Genomic DNA, 13163 nt, shown 5'->3' on the forward strand with positions numbered 1-13163 from the left:
TCTGCCTGAACATACTGTCTCCAAAAATTTTAAGATCAAGAAAGAGAGAAACTGTGATTAGCACTGAATTAAATCCTCTTAAAACATTTGAAATGGTTCTTTGTATAGCAATAATGTCATGATTCAGGTCTAATTATGGACTGATTGGACAGGATTATTGTTTTATACTGGTCAAAGGAAATAATCAACTTTTTTTAAAAAGAAAATAATTTTTCCTTCCGAAACATAAAAATATTGAGCCCTAAATATGTCATTTGCCTAAAAATTTGATTGTGAATAATAACAGTCTAATACTGAATTTTGGCAACATCGGAGTTCCTACTTTTTTCAAGGAATTCCTTTTAAAAATATTCAGTAAGTGTCATGAGTCATTTCATGCTTTCAGGAGGCTGAAGGTGATATACTAAGGCTCCTATTAAGAGGAGTATTCCTAACTCATTTAAACATAATGGTTTATGAGTCATGGTAAATGAGTTAGTGGACCTAACTCATTAAAACTCATTCTCTTCATTAATGAGAAGTTTTGGAGTTTAAGCTTGAACTTAGGAATTTGCTGGTAAAATTTCAAACTTTTGTCTATATTTCCTGGTAAGAAAGTCCCAAATCATCTAACATGATGGTCACTGACAATAGATTATTATGAATAAGTTTTTTTTACACAGTGGTGAACTTTTAATGTTTCACAAGTTCTGTGCAACAATGTAGCAGTAATTTGAAAAAACTTAGACATAAAATTCACATTTTCACAAGTCTGGTTTAAAAGCCCTTAAATTTTCATCATTTAGCTTTGTCTACCCAGGACCAAATATTCTTTCCCTATGCTTCCTGCCAAATTCCACTTTTGGAGAAGTGGAAAGCAGAAAGTGGAGACAAGTTTGTGTTAAATGAGTGTGTGTGTTTGTGCACATATGCATGCCTGGGAGCAGCATGGAGAGTTTCTGTATTCCCTAGCATACAGAAAGGGTGAAAAGGAGACAAGGCTGTCAAAATTTTTCAAGAAATTGCATTTATCACATCACTTTTCAATCTGTTTTAGGTATAGCACCATCATGTCTGTCTGTATTTTTGTCCTGCATATGTAAAGTGTCTTGGGATCTAGTCCCCCTAAATGAAAGTTGATACAGAAATGTAAAGGATTAGTATCATTACAAAAATAGACACAAGGAATATGGAAAACATTCCCCATCAGGCTATAACTATGCTAATGCAAGTCAAATCTGGGTCCTTAATTACTTTACCAGAGTTCCTATAAATGCATAGAATTTAACCTCAGAATGTCCTGCCTAGTCCTGTACATATAAAAAAAAACATCCAACAAACCCAAACCTCAGATACATTTCTCAAGGTTTGTGAGCCAGATTTCTTCTGCCTGAAAATCCACAGCCCTGCCCCAGGATTGGTCCAAGTTAGGCCAGTTCTATTGCTCCTCAAATTCAAGGAGAACTGAAGTAGGCTGGAAAAAAAATTGCAAGATCCTCAACAAAAATTGATACCCCTTGCAAACAGCTCCAGGCCATAGTATTTAGATTTTGCAACTTGGAAATGTTCCAGCAATGCACTATTTTGATAATACACAAAAATCAAATTGCTGCCTCATGCTGTACTTCATGCAGCACCCCACTTCCACCCCCCAGCCTCCCACCCCCAGCTCTTTGTGGGCAGGAGGAATGTGACCACAGCACAGCCTGGGTGGGGGACCAGACCTACAGCAAAGTGTCCTTCCTATTCTGACAGCTCAGAGAAGCACAAAAGGCTGTGCCCAAAAGCAATAGTGCTGCACTAACTAGTGCTTCTTCTCTTGGTGGGGGATGGCTTTGATTACCCCTGTTTGATGAGCAGGAGGTGGCACAGGAAGATGCTGGGAGGCCACTATTGTGTGGGATCCACAATTCCTTGAATAGGACAAGTTGCCTGAATGGTTGTGTCTGCAATGGTTAAAGTGCTGGTGGCTTGCCAAGCCAGGTCTCCCAGAAAACAGGCCTTCAGAAAGGGAGGACTCACAAAGGAAGATTTTAAAAACACTTCTCCCTTGCTGCCCCAACGCTTCTCTTGCCATCTGCATTCAAGCCAAGAAAATCCTCCCAGCCCTGTAGGGTGGGACCTCAGATCTCATCAAGGACCTCACCAGGAGGACTTCCTTTATCCAAAAAAACCCTAATCCGTCCTGCCATCAGAGCCCAGCACAACCCCCTTCGGGTGAGGCGTTCCTTCCCTTGATGTGATCCCATAACTAATTATGTTTCGGGGGTGGTTTCACAGTAACCAGAGTGGGCTGGGTTTGTGGTTCTTCCCAGAAGGCAACAAAAGAAGTCTGTTCCCAGAGCCCATCCGAGGACACTGAGGACACACCTGCAGCACTGCAGAGCTGGCTGACTTCGGTGGCCTCAGCAAGGCAGGTGGTGACAGCACCAAGAGCAAGGTGATCTTGTCCCAGGGAGGGGCAGGGCTGGTCACAGCACTGCTGTACCCCAGGGATGGAGCTGAAACTTCTATGGAGCTCCTGGCAAAGTAGCAGTGTATTTAGGGTTACCTTTGACCCACCACAAACCTGATTTACTCACTGGTCCTTCCCTCTCAGTATGTACCTTTTCTTTCTTTCTGCCCTTGCCTCTGGTCCATCTAACTTTTAATTCAAACCTTGTTTTCTGAGGTGTCAAAGCACACATCCATCACTCTTATTCAGCATTCTGACACCCTCATCTCTTGCCCCAAGGTACTCTTGGAGAATAAGAATTAATTACCAACCAGTCCACCTCACAGCTGAACACTGCATAAAGGTCTCTGGGCCAAAGTAGATGTGGACAAAAGCTCCAGCAATTTGCAGACCTCAGCATTTATGGAGTGATTTTTCCCATCCCTGTGCCCTGGGAAGTCAGGAGTTGACCATCTCAAAATTTCTTACTATGTACAGCTGTGAATTTCTGAAGTGGGGAAAAGTAGTGGACCATATGAGAGCTGGCTCCTTAAAGGAAAATCTTATTTTCAACCTTGAAAAAAAAAAAGGGCACTCCTCCTCCTTCCCCTCCCTGCTGCCCTTATAGCGTGTAGGGGCTGGGGGGGTTGGGGCATTCCAGCAGTTGTTGGCCAGTATCCTGGAAACTGCCTCCTTTTTCCCAGTCTCAGCCCCTTTTATGAAGGAGACAATGTGGACATACAGTGAGTGCCTTGTGCATCATTTGGGTCCCCAGGCCCTTTGACATGGGGATTTTATACAGTGGCTCACCACCTCCCCACCCTCCCTGGGGCACCCCCACACCCAAACCGAGGGGCTTCACCCTTGCCTTTTCCTAGATTATTCAGAAAGAAATTACATGCCTTATTTTCTCAAGGGCCAAGAGAAATATGTGTAATGTGATGCCAGGGAAATAATTCAGATAATTCCAGAATTTACCCATGGATGCTTTTTGGTTTGTTTACCAGAGTCTCTTCTTACTATTCCTCCCCTTTCTTCCACCCACTTGCTTGCCCACCTCTCCCCAAGAGTCCTGTGCATTTCTCTCTTCATTGTGTTTTGCTCTGGCCCCTCCACAGCATAGGAAAGGCTGCTTCCTGCTCTAGATAAGTGGTTTCCATGCAAAGTTTGGCTTGGCTTTCTCTGCTTGTTGTGTCTTGATCCAGAGGCAGAAGTTCAGTCAGAGGATTTGGAGGAATTTGTCATTACAATATCCTAGCATCCTTCTTTTGCATGCTCTCAGTGAGGAGAGCCCATTTCTGAGTGAAGGTACAAGCCAGCTCTTGAGTTTGTAGCTCAAGGCCTCTGTTGAACAGTGATAGAGGTGTGAGTCAGGGCTCACTCACTTCACAGGGGATTTGGGCTCAAGCTTATTAGTTCATCTGAAGAATGGCTTTCCAGTTTCCAAGGCAGCATTCCAATATTTGCTGTATCAGTTCCACTGAGGTCTCTCCTAGGAAGATCTGAAAATCAGTGAATTAGCCTGAGGTAATGGGAGGTGAAACGATCATTTATTATTCCCTACTGCTGGTAAAGGTACACTCCATATCTGACAGAAAATTGTTGTGTATGCTTCCTCCAGCCATGGTAATTGAGGCAGACTGGGGCTGGTTTACAGAATATCTCTACAAAACAAACTTATATCCTTTCCAGATTACTTCATAAGAAGAGGCTTTGGGTTTCTTATGTCCCTGTAATCATGTCAGAGCTGGGACAGAAAGCAAAACTTAAGTCTGTTTGATGTCTTTGCACCCATAAAATACATTGTTTTCCAGAGCATGCAGCTTCTTAATCAGAAAGAGAGAAGGGTTTGAGGCAAGCTTCTTTCCTGCAAGCCAGGGCAGATGTTTGTCTGTTTATCACAGTCCTTCCTCCCTCTCAGTGCATGGGGCCACATTTAAATGGATTGCCTGGCTCTATAAATCCCACCCAGGAACTGCTCTTGAGCATGGCCCTGCAGTTTTCTTCAGTCAAAACATGTTTACATGCTAATTCACTGAGATCACAGCAACCACACCAGCCCATCTGCACCCTGCCTGGCCAAATTATAGCTCTGTGTTGTGCTGAGCTGAACATCTGCCATGCTTTAAATAAAGGGGTGGCCAGCCAAGCAGTGGTCAGTGCTGCTAAATGCCTGGCAGAGGCGGTGGGTCTGTGTGGCCAGTGGCTTGCCCAGTGTCCCAAGCTGGGGACATTAAGCCCTCCTGGGGCCATGAACTGCTTCTCTCATCACTGGGAGCTGAAGGTGAGTGGGGACACTTCCAAGGTTGCCAGAAAGTTTTTGGACTGGTCTTCTGGGCACAGCTCCTCTGCTGCTGCACTATAAGCTGCCTAGATAACTCTGCAGCAGTCAGGTCCTAGACAGAGGTCTGGAAGAGACTTGCTCAGGTGGTTTTGGGGCAGAGAGCATCCACAAATGTCTTGTGCAGCCAGGAGTCTGCCAGAAACATCCATCTCTCTTTCTCATGCATCCCCACCACAGCAGCGTGGTCTTCCTTTCCTCTGTCCCATGCCCACTGTGAGGACCACAAGCCATTTCAGACATTGTGCAGAACTGACCAAAAGAGTCTCTTGCAAGAGATATTTCCACAGCAGTGGCAATGATTCCAGCTTGCTTAAAATTTGAGAGGCTCCAGGAGGATACTAAGGCCATTTTTCATTTCATTGTGATAGCCTCTACTGCCCAGGGGCTCCAAAACCCCAGGTGAGAATTGAAAACATCACTCCATCCATTTCAGAGATGTTTCAGTAAGAAATGTTTTATTCTTACCCTGGGCTGTGTCAAAATGATGGGCGGGCCAAAATATTTGGCTGCAAATCGCTTAGCACCTGTAGTCTTCAGAGACATTCAGAGCAGGTTAAGCTTCCTGGGGGACTGTTTTGGGAAGAAAGTGATATATTTTACTGTTAAAGGAAAGTTCTAGGGACATTGGATGAGACAACCTGTGTGGAAAGAGGGATAGGACAGAGAGGTCACACAGTGTCTAAGCTGAGGTCCCTTGTACCACTCCAGCAACTCCTAATGCTGGGTGCACCCTCTGTGTGACCACCCATAAGACCAGCCAGTACTGCAGAGAGGAGAAAGATGGTTTTGTGTGGAGGCTAATTTCCTGGACCAGGCAGTGGAAGCCCCTTTGATGCCTCTGAACCAGGCTGAGGACTGTGGTCAATCACACTTCATTACAAGCTGAAGCAAAGCATCACCAAGGAGTTTGCAACCAGCTGGTCAACAAAGAGGAGAGGCCATGGAGGGAGGAAGTGTGTTCCATAAATGTGGGTAAGGAATATATATTATGAGCATGCTGGGAATAAAAACAAACTTGTACCAGGGAATATCACGCTTCAAATTTCAGAGCAGTTCCTGTGAGCCCTCTGAAAGCTTTTTGCAGTTTTTAAGTAGTCACTGGTTCCAGCAATATCCCCAATGTTTAGGAGTGAGGAATGTTGCCAGACCCTCTTGAGCCATGCCTCCAGAAATTTAATAGAATTATTAAGTGCATTTAGAGTTCCTGTTTATTGTTAGAGGCATGATGTCTTAGCATGTCTGCTGTGTTGTTTTTTTTTCATGCAATGGTCATAAATTAAAAAAAAAAAAAAAGGGGAAAAATTGTCAGAGATCTGCTTTTTATACCAAACAGGGTTTTTTTGAGTCACCTGGTCTCGGTTACACCTGGCTGCTACATTGTCCCTCACCTATGCAGAAGTCTTACAGGCTGATGGATTGGCTGTCTGGGAAGGGAAGTGTGATACAGCATTCAGACGTCCCTGTTAGAATTAAGCAGAAGGCTTTTGTCATTTTTAATGTATTTTTCGATTATAATGAAAAATTTTTACTTCATTTTGAGCCAGAATGCCAAAACAACTTTTTTATTTACACATTACATTTCTGGGGGTGGGGAGCATGCAGCTATAAACTGATGTGATTCAGCCATGGGGAAAATTGCCTTCCTACTGTCTCTCCTTCTTTTATTGGAACAAATAGACACATAGTAAAAATGCAAGCCAGCTCTTTTTTTTTTTTTCTCATACCATAAAATAGGGAGCAAAGCCGGCTTCCCCTCATTTTCCTTTACTTCTTTATTCTGTCCTTTCTTTGCCAATTGGAAACAGACCCCAGAGTTACTTTGTCTCTGGAAACAGCTCTTGTAGGGCTAAACTGTTTTCAATGCTTTCCAAATAGAAGAGCCCTTTGGAGCCTACATGGCCTTCTGAAAGTTTATAGGGGAGGAGAACAAAATAAATTCATATTTTCTTCTGTCAAGCTTGTTTGGTGAGAGGAAGAACTGGGGAGGAATATTCTCTGGGAAATTTATATTGGCAATTTCCCCACTGACGAATCAATATAAGGGGCATTATACATAAATATGAATACAAAAATCTAAAACTGCCTGTCCTTTTCCTCTGTTTTCTTCCCCAGCACTACTGACAGCCTTCGCCTTGCATGAATTACCTACTAGAAGTGCTTTGTTGTCTGCATAGTATGAGGAGATAGGAACAGAGGTGATGGAAGGTGTATGTTCTTCTCACAGCAGTGCTCAACCCCAAAGCAAACACAGTTTCTGTATTCAGGAGAAGAGATCCTTCATCAGTGACCCTGTAGAGATGCAGATACAGTTTCCCTAAAACAACAGCAAAAAGGAACAGAAGTGGAAAGCAGCTCTGGAGTGAGAGAGCATGAGAACAGGCTTCACAAGTACTTCAGCTGTGATGATAAAGCTCCTTGCTCAACATCAGAAGAAATTCCCAATGCTGTGCCATATGTTGTTCTCCTTTTACAGAGTAAAGATTGAGTATTAAATGAGATATAGCAAGGAATCACTGATTAGAGTTGTTCCCTGGAAAAGATTAGGAGAACATTTGGTTTTCAGTTTGAGAATTAAATGAAAAAGTAACAAGCCTTGAAGGAACTTTCCAATGCGGTTTTCATCTGGCTTGGCAGGTTTCTCCTGGAGAACAGAAAGGTAAAAGAAGATAGGAATTAGAAAAACATGCTGTGACCCGGATAGAAATTCTTCATCAAAAAAGGGAAATGCAGAAGCAAAACCGTATGTAATGAAAGCCCAAAATCTTATTTAACCATGTTTATCTCTCTTGTTTCTTCTGCAGGGCCAAATATTTCCAGGGGAAGAAGGTGAATGGAGAATTTGATATCCGAGTGGAACAGGTCAGTGCCAAGTGAATTTCCCTCTAAGGAATGTGGACACAGCTAGGGAGAGGTAATCTGTCCCAGGAACAGTATTGAGGCTCATAGCCTGTTTTTTTTTATGTGCTCCACTGGGCGCTGGACACATTCTGTTTCCCTGTTAGCCTTGGCACCAAATACTCATTTCAATTGAAACCTCTTCATGTTGGGGTCTGTCCCCTCCTCTGTGTGTTGGTGAAGTGTCTGTCAAAAAAGTCCCATATGGACTGAGACTGGATGCTGTTGCCAAAAGAGAAATTATTATTAATAATAATCATCTGCATGCACCCAACTTGAAAGCAGGCATAAGAAGAGAGGGATGTAGAGATAAGAAGGTGGTCCTGAAGGAACCATATGCTTGTTTTATACTCATTAGGACTATAAAAATGTTTGGGTGGGTAAAGAAAGCTGCTGAATGTTGTTTGAATGACCTGATATTTCTGTTTTTATAAGGCTGTTGATTCTGCATTGTGTGCGTGTACAGATTATTAGTGCAGTGCTTTTGAAGACTTTTTCAGGACCCCCTTGCCCTTGAAAAGGTGTTTCTTTTCTTTTCAAAGGGGTCCTGTCCTGTTGTCTATGACTGTTCATGAGCACACAGGTTCTGATCAAACTGTGTCTGGGACAGATTTTTCTCTTTTATTGATATCACACTTGTCAGTCTGGGCGGTATTAGCAAGAATAATTCTTCCTGGCATTTCCTTATCAAAGTCTTTATTTTGTTGTAAGCTTTAGCAATTATCCTAAAAGAGAACTGGAAAAATTTACGAATTTACAAATCATGCTACTCACTTAGAAGCATGAAACCAAATAATTTAGGTTTTCCCTTCAAGCCTCTCCATCATTCAAGGTGGGTTCAGCTTCAAAGCTAGACTTGGTACTCTTCAAAATGGCCAGTTAATTCCTTCCCAAACCTCCAGTCTCTGCCTTTCCCCTCATAATCCTTCTCCTCAGATGTTATTGCACTTGAAGTCCTTATAAAGGAACTGCCTTCAAATGTTTGGTGAGTGCAGAAGTTCAGGAGTGGACTCCTGATCCTTTCTGGGGGATCAAGCTGTGACCCTTGTCACCATCACAAAGTAGCTTATCACGTGTCCCCACGGGCTCTTGTAGGGAGGCTTTCCCATTTTACCTCTTGAAATCCTTCACATAGGCTGAATACCCATGTTCCAGATGAGGCAACAAATGCTCCAAGCAAAGACCATAATGCAATTTCCCTGGTGCCCCTGCAACTTTCATTAAATGCCCACATAGTGACTGCAGCATTGCCTAAGGGAATGAAGCCCCCAGTGGGTAGGAGAGTTGAGGAATGGAAAACAAGGATCCTGGCTATTTCCACTTTTCCCCTCCCTGCCAACTCAGATCAGGCAGCCCAGCCTCCATTTAGTGGGCGGGGAGCTGCTCTTGACTCCTGCAGACCTCACAAGAAGGGATGATGACTTTTCCCAGCTGGATCACTATCTCTCCAGGGAAACACAGAGTCTGCATTGTCAAGGCCCCTCTTGTGTATTGTTAGGTCAAGAGAGAGGCACTGATTCCTTCAGACTCTGGCTTTTTCCTCCCTTCTTATTTTGTCCATCCATCCTTGCTCAGTATTTCTTGATAGTTAATTTTCACTCATTGCTTCTACCCTATTTATTTGGAGCCTCCCTAACTTCACCTCTTCCTCAAGCAGTCCAGGAGCCTAAGCTGTTGTGGGAACTGGTCCCCTGAAGTTGAATGTTGACCCTCTCTACCTGAAAAATGAATGTTCTTCCACAGTTTTCTTTAAAAAATAAAAAAGAAAATAACTGTGTTCATCAACATGGTCCACATCTTTCTCTGTGAGTTCCCAGCTCACAGCCCTCACTCCTGTAACTCTCCCCCACGTGGCACACAGACTGTGCCATGGTGCACAAGCCTTAACCTGGCTGTTCAGTTCTGAATAAACTCTCCATCAGAGACTTCGATCTTAAGCACCTCTTGAACCCTGAGCATTTAGTCTGCTCAGTAAGTTCATTTAGTTTTTCATTTTTCCATGTGATCCTGTATCAGATAACCACACATTATTAACTCAGCCAGAAATGCAGTTTGCCTTAGAAACTTTTTTTAGATTTTATAGGCAAAAAAACCACTTTTGATCTGAAAGGCTAAATAACAAAGAAGTTTGAATGGCAGAAAGCAATGAAAGGAAATATCCAAATGTTAAATACTCTTGGAAAACCACACTGGGAAAAAGCCATTGCCTTATTTTTACTGCCCATGCTAACTCTTTTCCCATTCTTCCAGGATGTTCAGTAGCAGGTTTGAACTTTTTCTCTCCTCTTTAATATCCATCTCTGTTACATTTTAATTCTTTCTAAGCAAGCCATTTTAGCAATCTGTAGGGGAAGCAGAACAGGATAGTAGGTGATCTTTTTTGAAAGCCGTGACATCACTTATTTGTAATGGAGCAGGAGTGCTGCAAGCAGCAGTGTCTCTCCCCTCTCTCAGCTATCTAATCTGGTTGTACACCCCTACCAACTCTCCAGGCTGCCTCCCATCTTCTCTGAGGAATGCAGGACATTTGTGATCATGCTGTCCTGCTCTGTCTGTCCCCCACACCCAGCTCTGTGGAATGCATTGGCTCACTTCAGCTGAATTCCAGAAACAGGCAGATGTTTGAAGGTACTAAGTTTCTGCAAGAGGTGAATCCAGTTCATGTTAGACACTGGTTAATACACGGGGAAGAGACTGTGAAATGCCATCCTGCTACTCAGGGAGCTGCTTCTGCAAGTCTCAGCTTGTATGAAAATAGGTTTCATGGACTCTCCAATAAGGTTTTCTGGTTCTTTGGGGCTGAGTGAATTGCATACCTTGCTAGCAAGCCCAGGCCCTAGTTCTTCACATCCATTATTCCCAGGAAGAGACAGGGGTTACTGTGGGCATCACCTGGTGCCAGTGGATGAGGAGAGAGCTGGCAAGGACACTGCAGTGTGCACACCACTCTCCTGTCATTCATTAAAATTAACATTTTGTAATTTTGTTGACTTTGTTTCTTCTCTTCTGATCTTCAGTGTAACACTGAAATCATATTTATAATATGCTTTAAAGGCTGAAGGATTTATTATTGTCCACCATTTAGTGAAACCAGGCAAGCAGAGCCATTGCTTTCTTCCTGCTGGCTGGAGGGAGGGAGGGAGGTGAAAGGCTTTGGTGGTGTAAAGCCAGTTCAAGCACTCCCCTGAGTCATGGCCTCTTTTTCTTTGGAGGCAGCTTGGATTACATTTTGCTTGTTTGGGTATTTTTCCACTTCTGTACCAATGATAGCTGTTCATGAGACTGATTGAAACACTGATCCAAAAGTGAAAATCTGTTTGACCTATTCTGATCAAAACCCTGATGGTTTAAGTTTTACTCAGTATGGGTAAAGCTCTAAGCTTTAAGAGAACAGCTGAGTCCAAAAATACTATCTCTTATTTTATGCTAAAAATAAGCTGCTTAAATTTTGATCCACATTGTTGCTTTTACTTCTCTGGTGATTTCTAGCTTTCAGAACTGCAGTGTATGCATCTCTAGTTCTTTTCTCTAGAAATACAAATACTAAAAAAGTTCTTTTAGAAATGAAAAGCATAAGTTTGAATAAATGGCTCTAAGGCTAAGTTGAACTTAAAGAAGAATCTTAAAGTGCCACAGGAGTGGACCGTATTGTTTTTAGTCTCTCACAAAAAAAATTTTTGCTTTTATCTCCTCAGTTCTTCATTGGCCAGAGGGCAGGAGGCATTAGGAATCACAGTGTACTGAGGAAGAGGAGGAAGTATACCATAGGCCTTATGCTCTGTCAGATGTTTTACTTCATTAGAGAGAAACTAATTCAGCACCTCCTTCCCCACCCTCTCTGTGCTGTCCCAGAGGAAACTAAACCTTGTGTGCTCTGAGGATTTCGGAGGTTTTCCATTTGGATCATTACATGCCTTGTGTGGGGTCCCCTTGGGCATGAAACGTGCCCCATGCCCCAGAGGAATGCCTCATGGCCATATATCCCCACAGACAAGCAGAGAGGGTGAGAGAGATGGGGCTGAGACGTGACAGCCCCAGACCCATCAGACAGACATGACCCTGAGGGTGGGGGGCAGATGAGGGGGGCGCCTGTCTGGAAGAGTGATGTCTGCAAAGCAGGACATGTGCAGAGCAGGGTCACTGGGATGGCCATGGAGATCTGGCTTATGAGAGGAGACTGAAAGAGTTCAGTTTGTTTCTCCTGCCATAACAGAGCATAAAACAGACATGAATGCTTTTAGTAAATAACGTGGTGCAGGTAAGGGTTTCATGACACAGTGCCGAGCATAGCAAGGGATTAAACCCTATGGTTCTGATGGGCTTTTCCAGTCCTGTGCCCTGCACGGACCAATGAGGGACACAGCAGGCAAGAGCAAGCAGCACCTTTAGAGAGGGTCCCCCACCTTCAGGGTACCTTTCCTGCAGGTATTTCCCAAAGGAATTTTAATATGTTCAGATGTCGGGTTCGGCTGTCTGTCTCTGCCCGGACACGGGTAGAGTGGTTCTTGGGTGGCCCGCGTTTCAAAGGACGAGTCTGGACTCTTCAGTTTTTCGATCTTCAGGTTGTTTATTATTTCTTATCTACAGAATTTTCTGTCTGCCCAACAGAGGTCTGATCTGCAAGGCAGCCAAAGGCACTCTGACCACCCACGGGGCCGGTCGTGTCTTTTTATACTAAAATCTACATACATGATATTTACCTTTATTTCCCAATACTTTTCGCCCATATTAGCAAGTGCACCTTCACCATGAACCAATCCCTAAGTGCTAACATCACCACAGAGAATGGATGACAAGAAGAAGAAAGAAGAAGGACGAGACACGCCCTGATCCCTCCATCTTGTCTCCATAACCCTCCTGTACCAAAAACTCCAAAATCTATATTTCGCTCTATAAATGTGTGTTTCTTGCACCCTTCACTCCAAGTGATTCTTGCGTCCTCAAACAGGTGTCACTTCTGTAGATGGATCAAAATCAAGCCACCAAACACTCCTGGCAACATTCCAGGATTTCCGAGCCCCCCCAAGGGTTCTCTTGGTAACTCTGGACATCTGGAGTGATGTGCTGAGTTCCCACATTCAGAGACATCTTTCCTGGCATTGCCTAATTAATGGTGGAGTGGGGTGAAAAGTGTGAAAGGGGAGTCATGAAGCCCAAAGGTCTATCTACATTTTTATCCCTGATGTTTGTTCACCCTTCTCCTTCCTACCATTTCCTTGCTGTGATGAGGTGGGTCCTTCTGTCTGTCTGACACACATTTTTCTTGCACAGCTCATTCACTTGTTCCCACTGTTCAGTTTATTTTCAGGGAATGATTATTCAGTGAACTCCTATGTACATGCTTCTGGAAAAGTCTTGTGGTATAGATTATGACTCCATTGGCAGCATTGTCAGGAAAAAAGTTATACTTGGCAGTCACAGAAGATAATTGTAATACAAATCATGAATTCCAGCTCCATTGTACTTCCCGCCCTGAAGAGGTATTTTCATGTGTGGTGTAAAATGGTCCTT

The 13163-nt window shown here is 43.5% G+C and overlaps 1 protein-coding gene across 4 annotated transcripts in view; it reads left to right on the forward strand.

Moving 5' to 3' along the window:
* SYN3 (synapsin III) overlaps window positions 1–13163 on the forward strand; it is a 196199-nt gene that overhangs the window by 30081 nt on the left and 152955 nt on the right. For all 4 annotated transcript variants that reach the window (XM_036400515.2, XM_036400512.1, XM_036400516.1 and 1 more), the window contains exon 3: window positions 7559–7616. In XM_036400515.2, the coding sequence (XP_036256408.1) occupies window positions 7559–7616 (58 nt within the window). The remainder of the gene's footprint in view (window positions 1–7558; window positions 7617–13163) is intronic.

Source organism: Molothrus ater, chromosome 5 (genome assembly GCF_012460135.2).
Source record: "Molothrus ater isolate BHLD 08-10-18 breed brown headed cowbird chromosome 5, BPBGC_Mater_1.1, whole genome shotgun sequence".
In the NCBI taxonomy this organism is placed as follows: Eukaryota; Metazoa; Chordata; class Aves; order Passeriformes; family Icteridae; genus Molothrus; species Molothrus ater.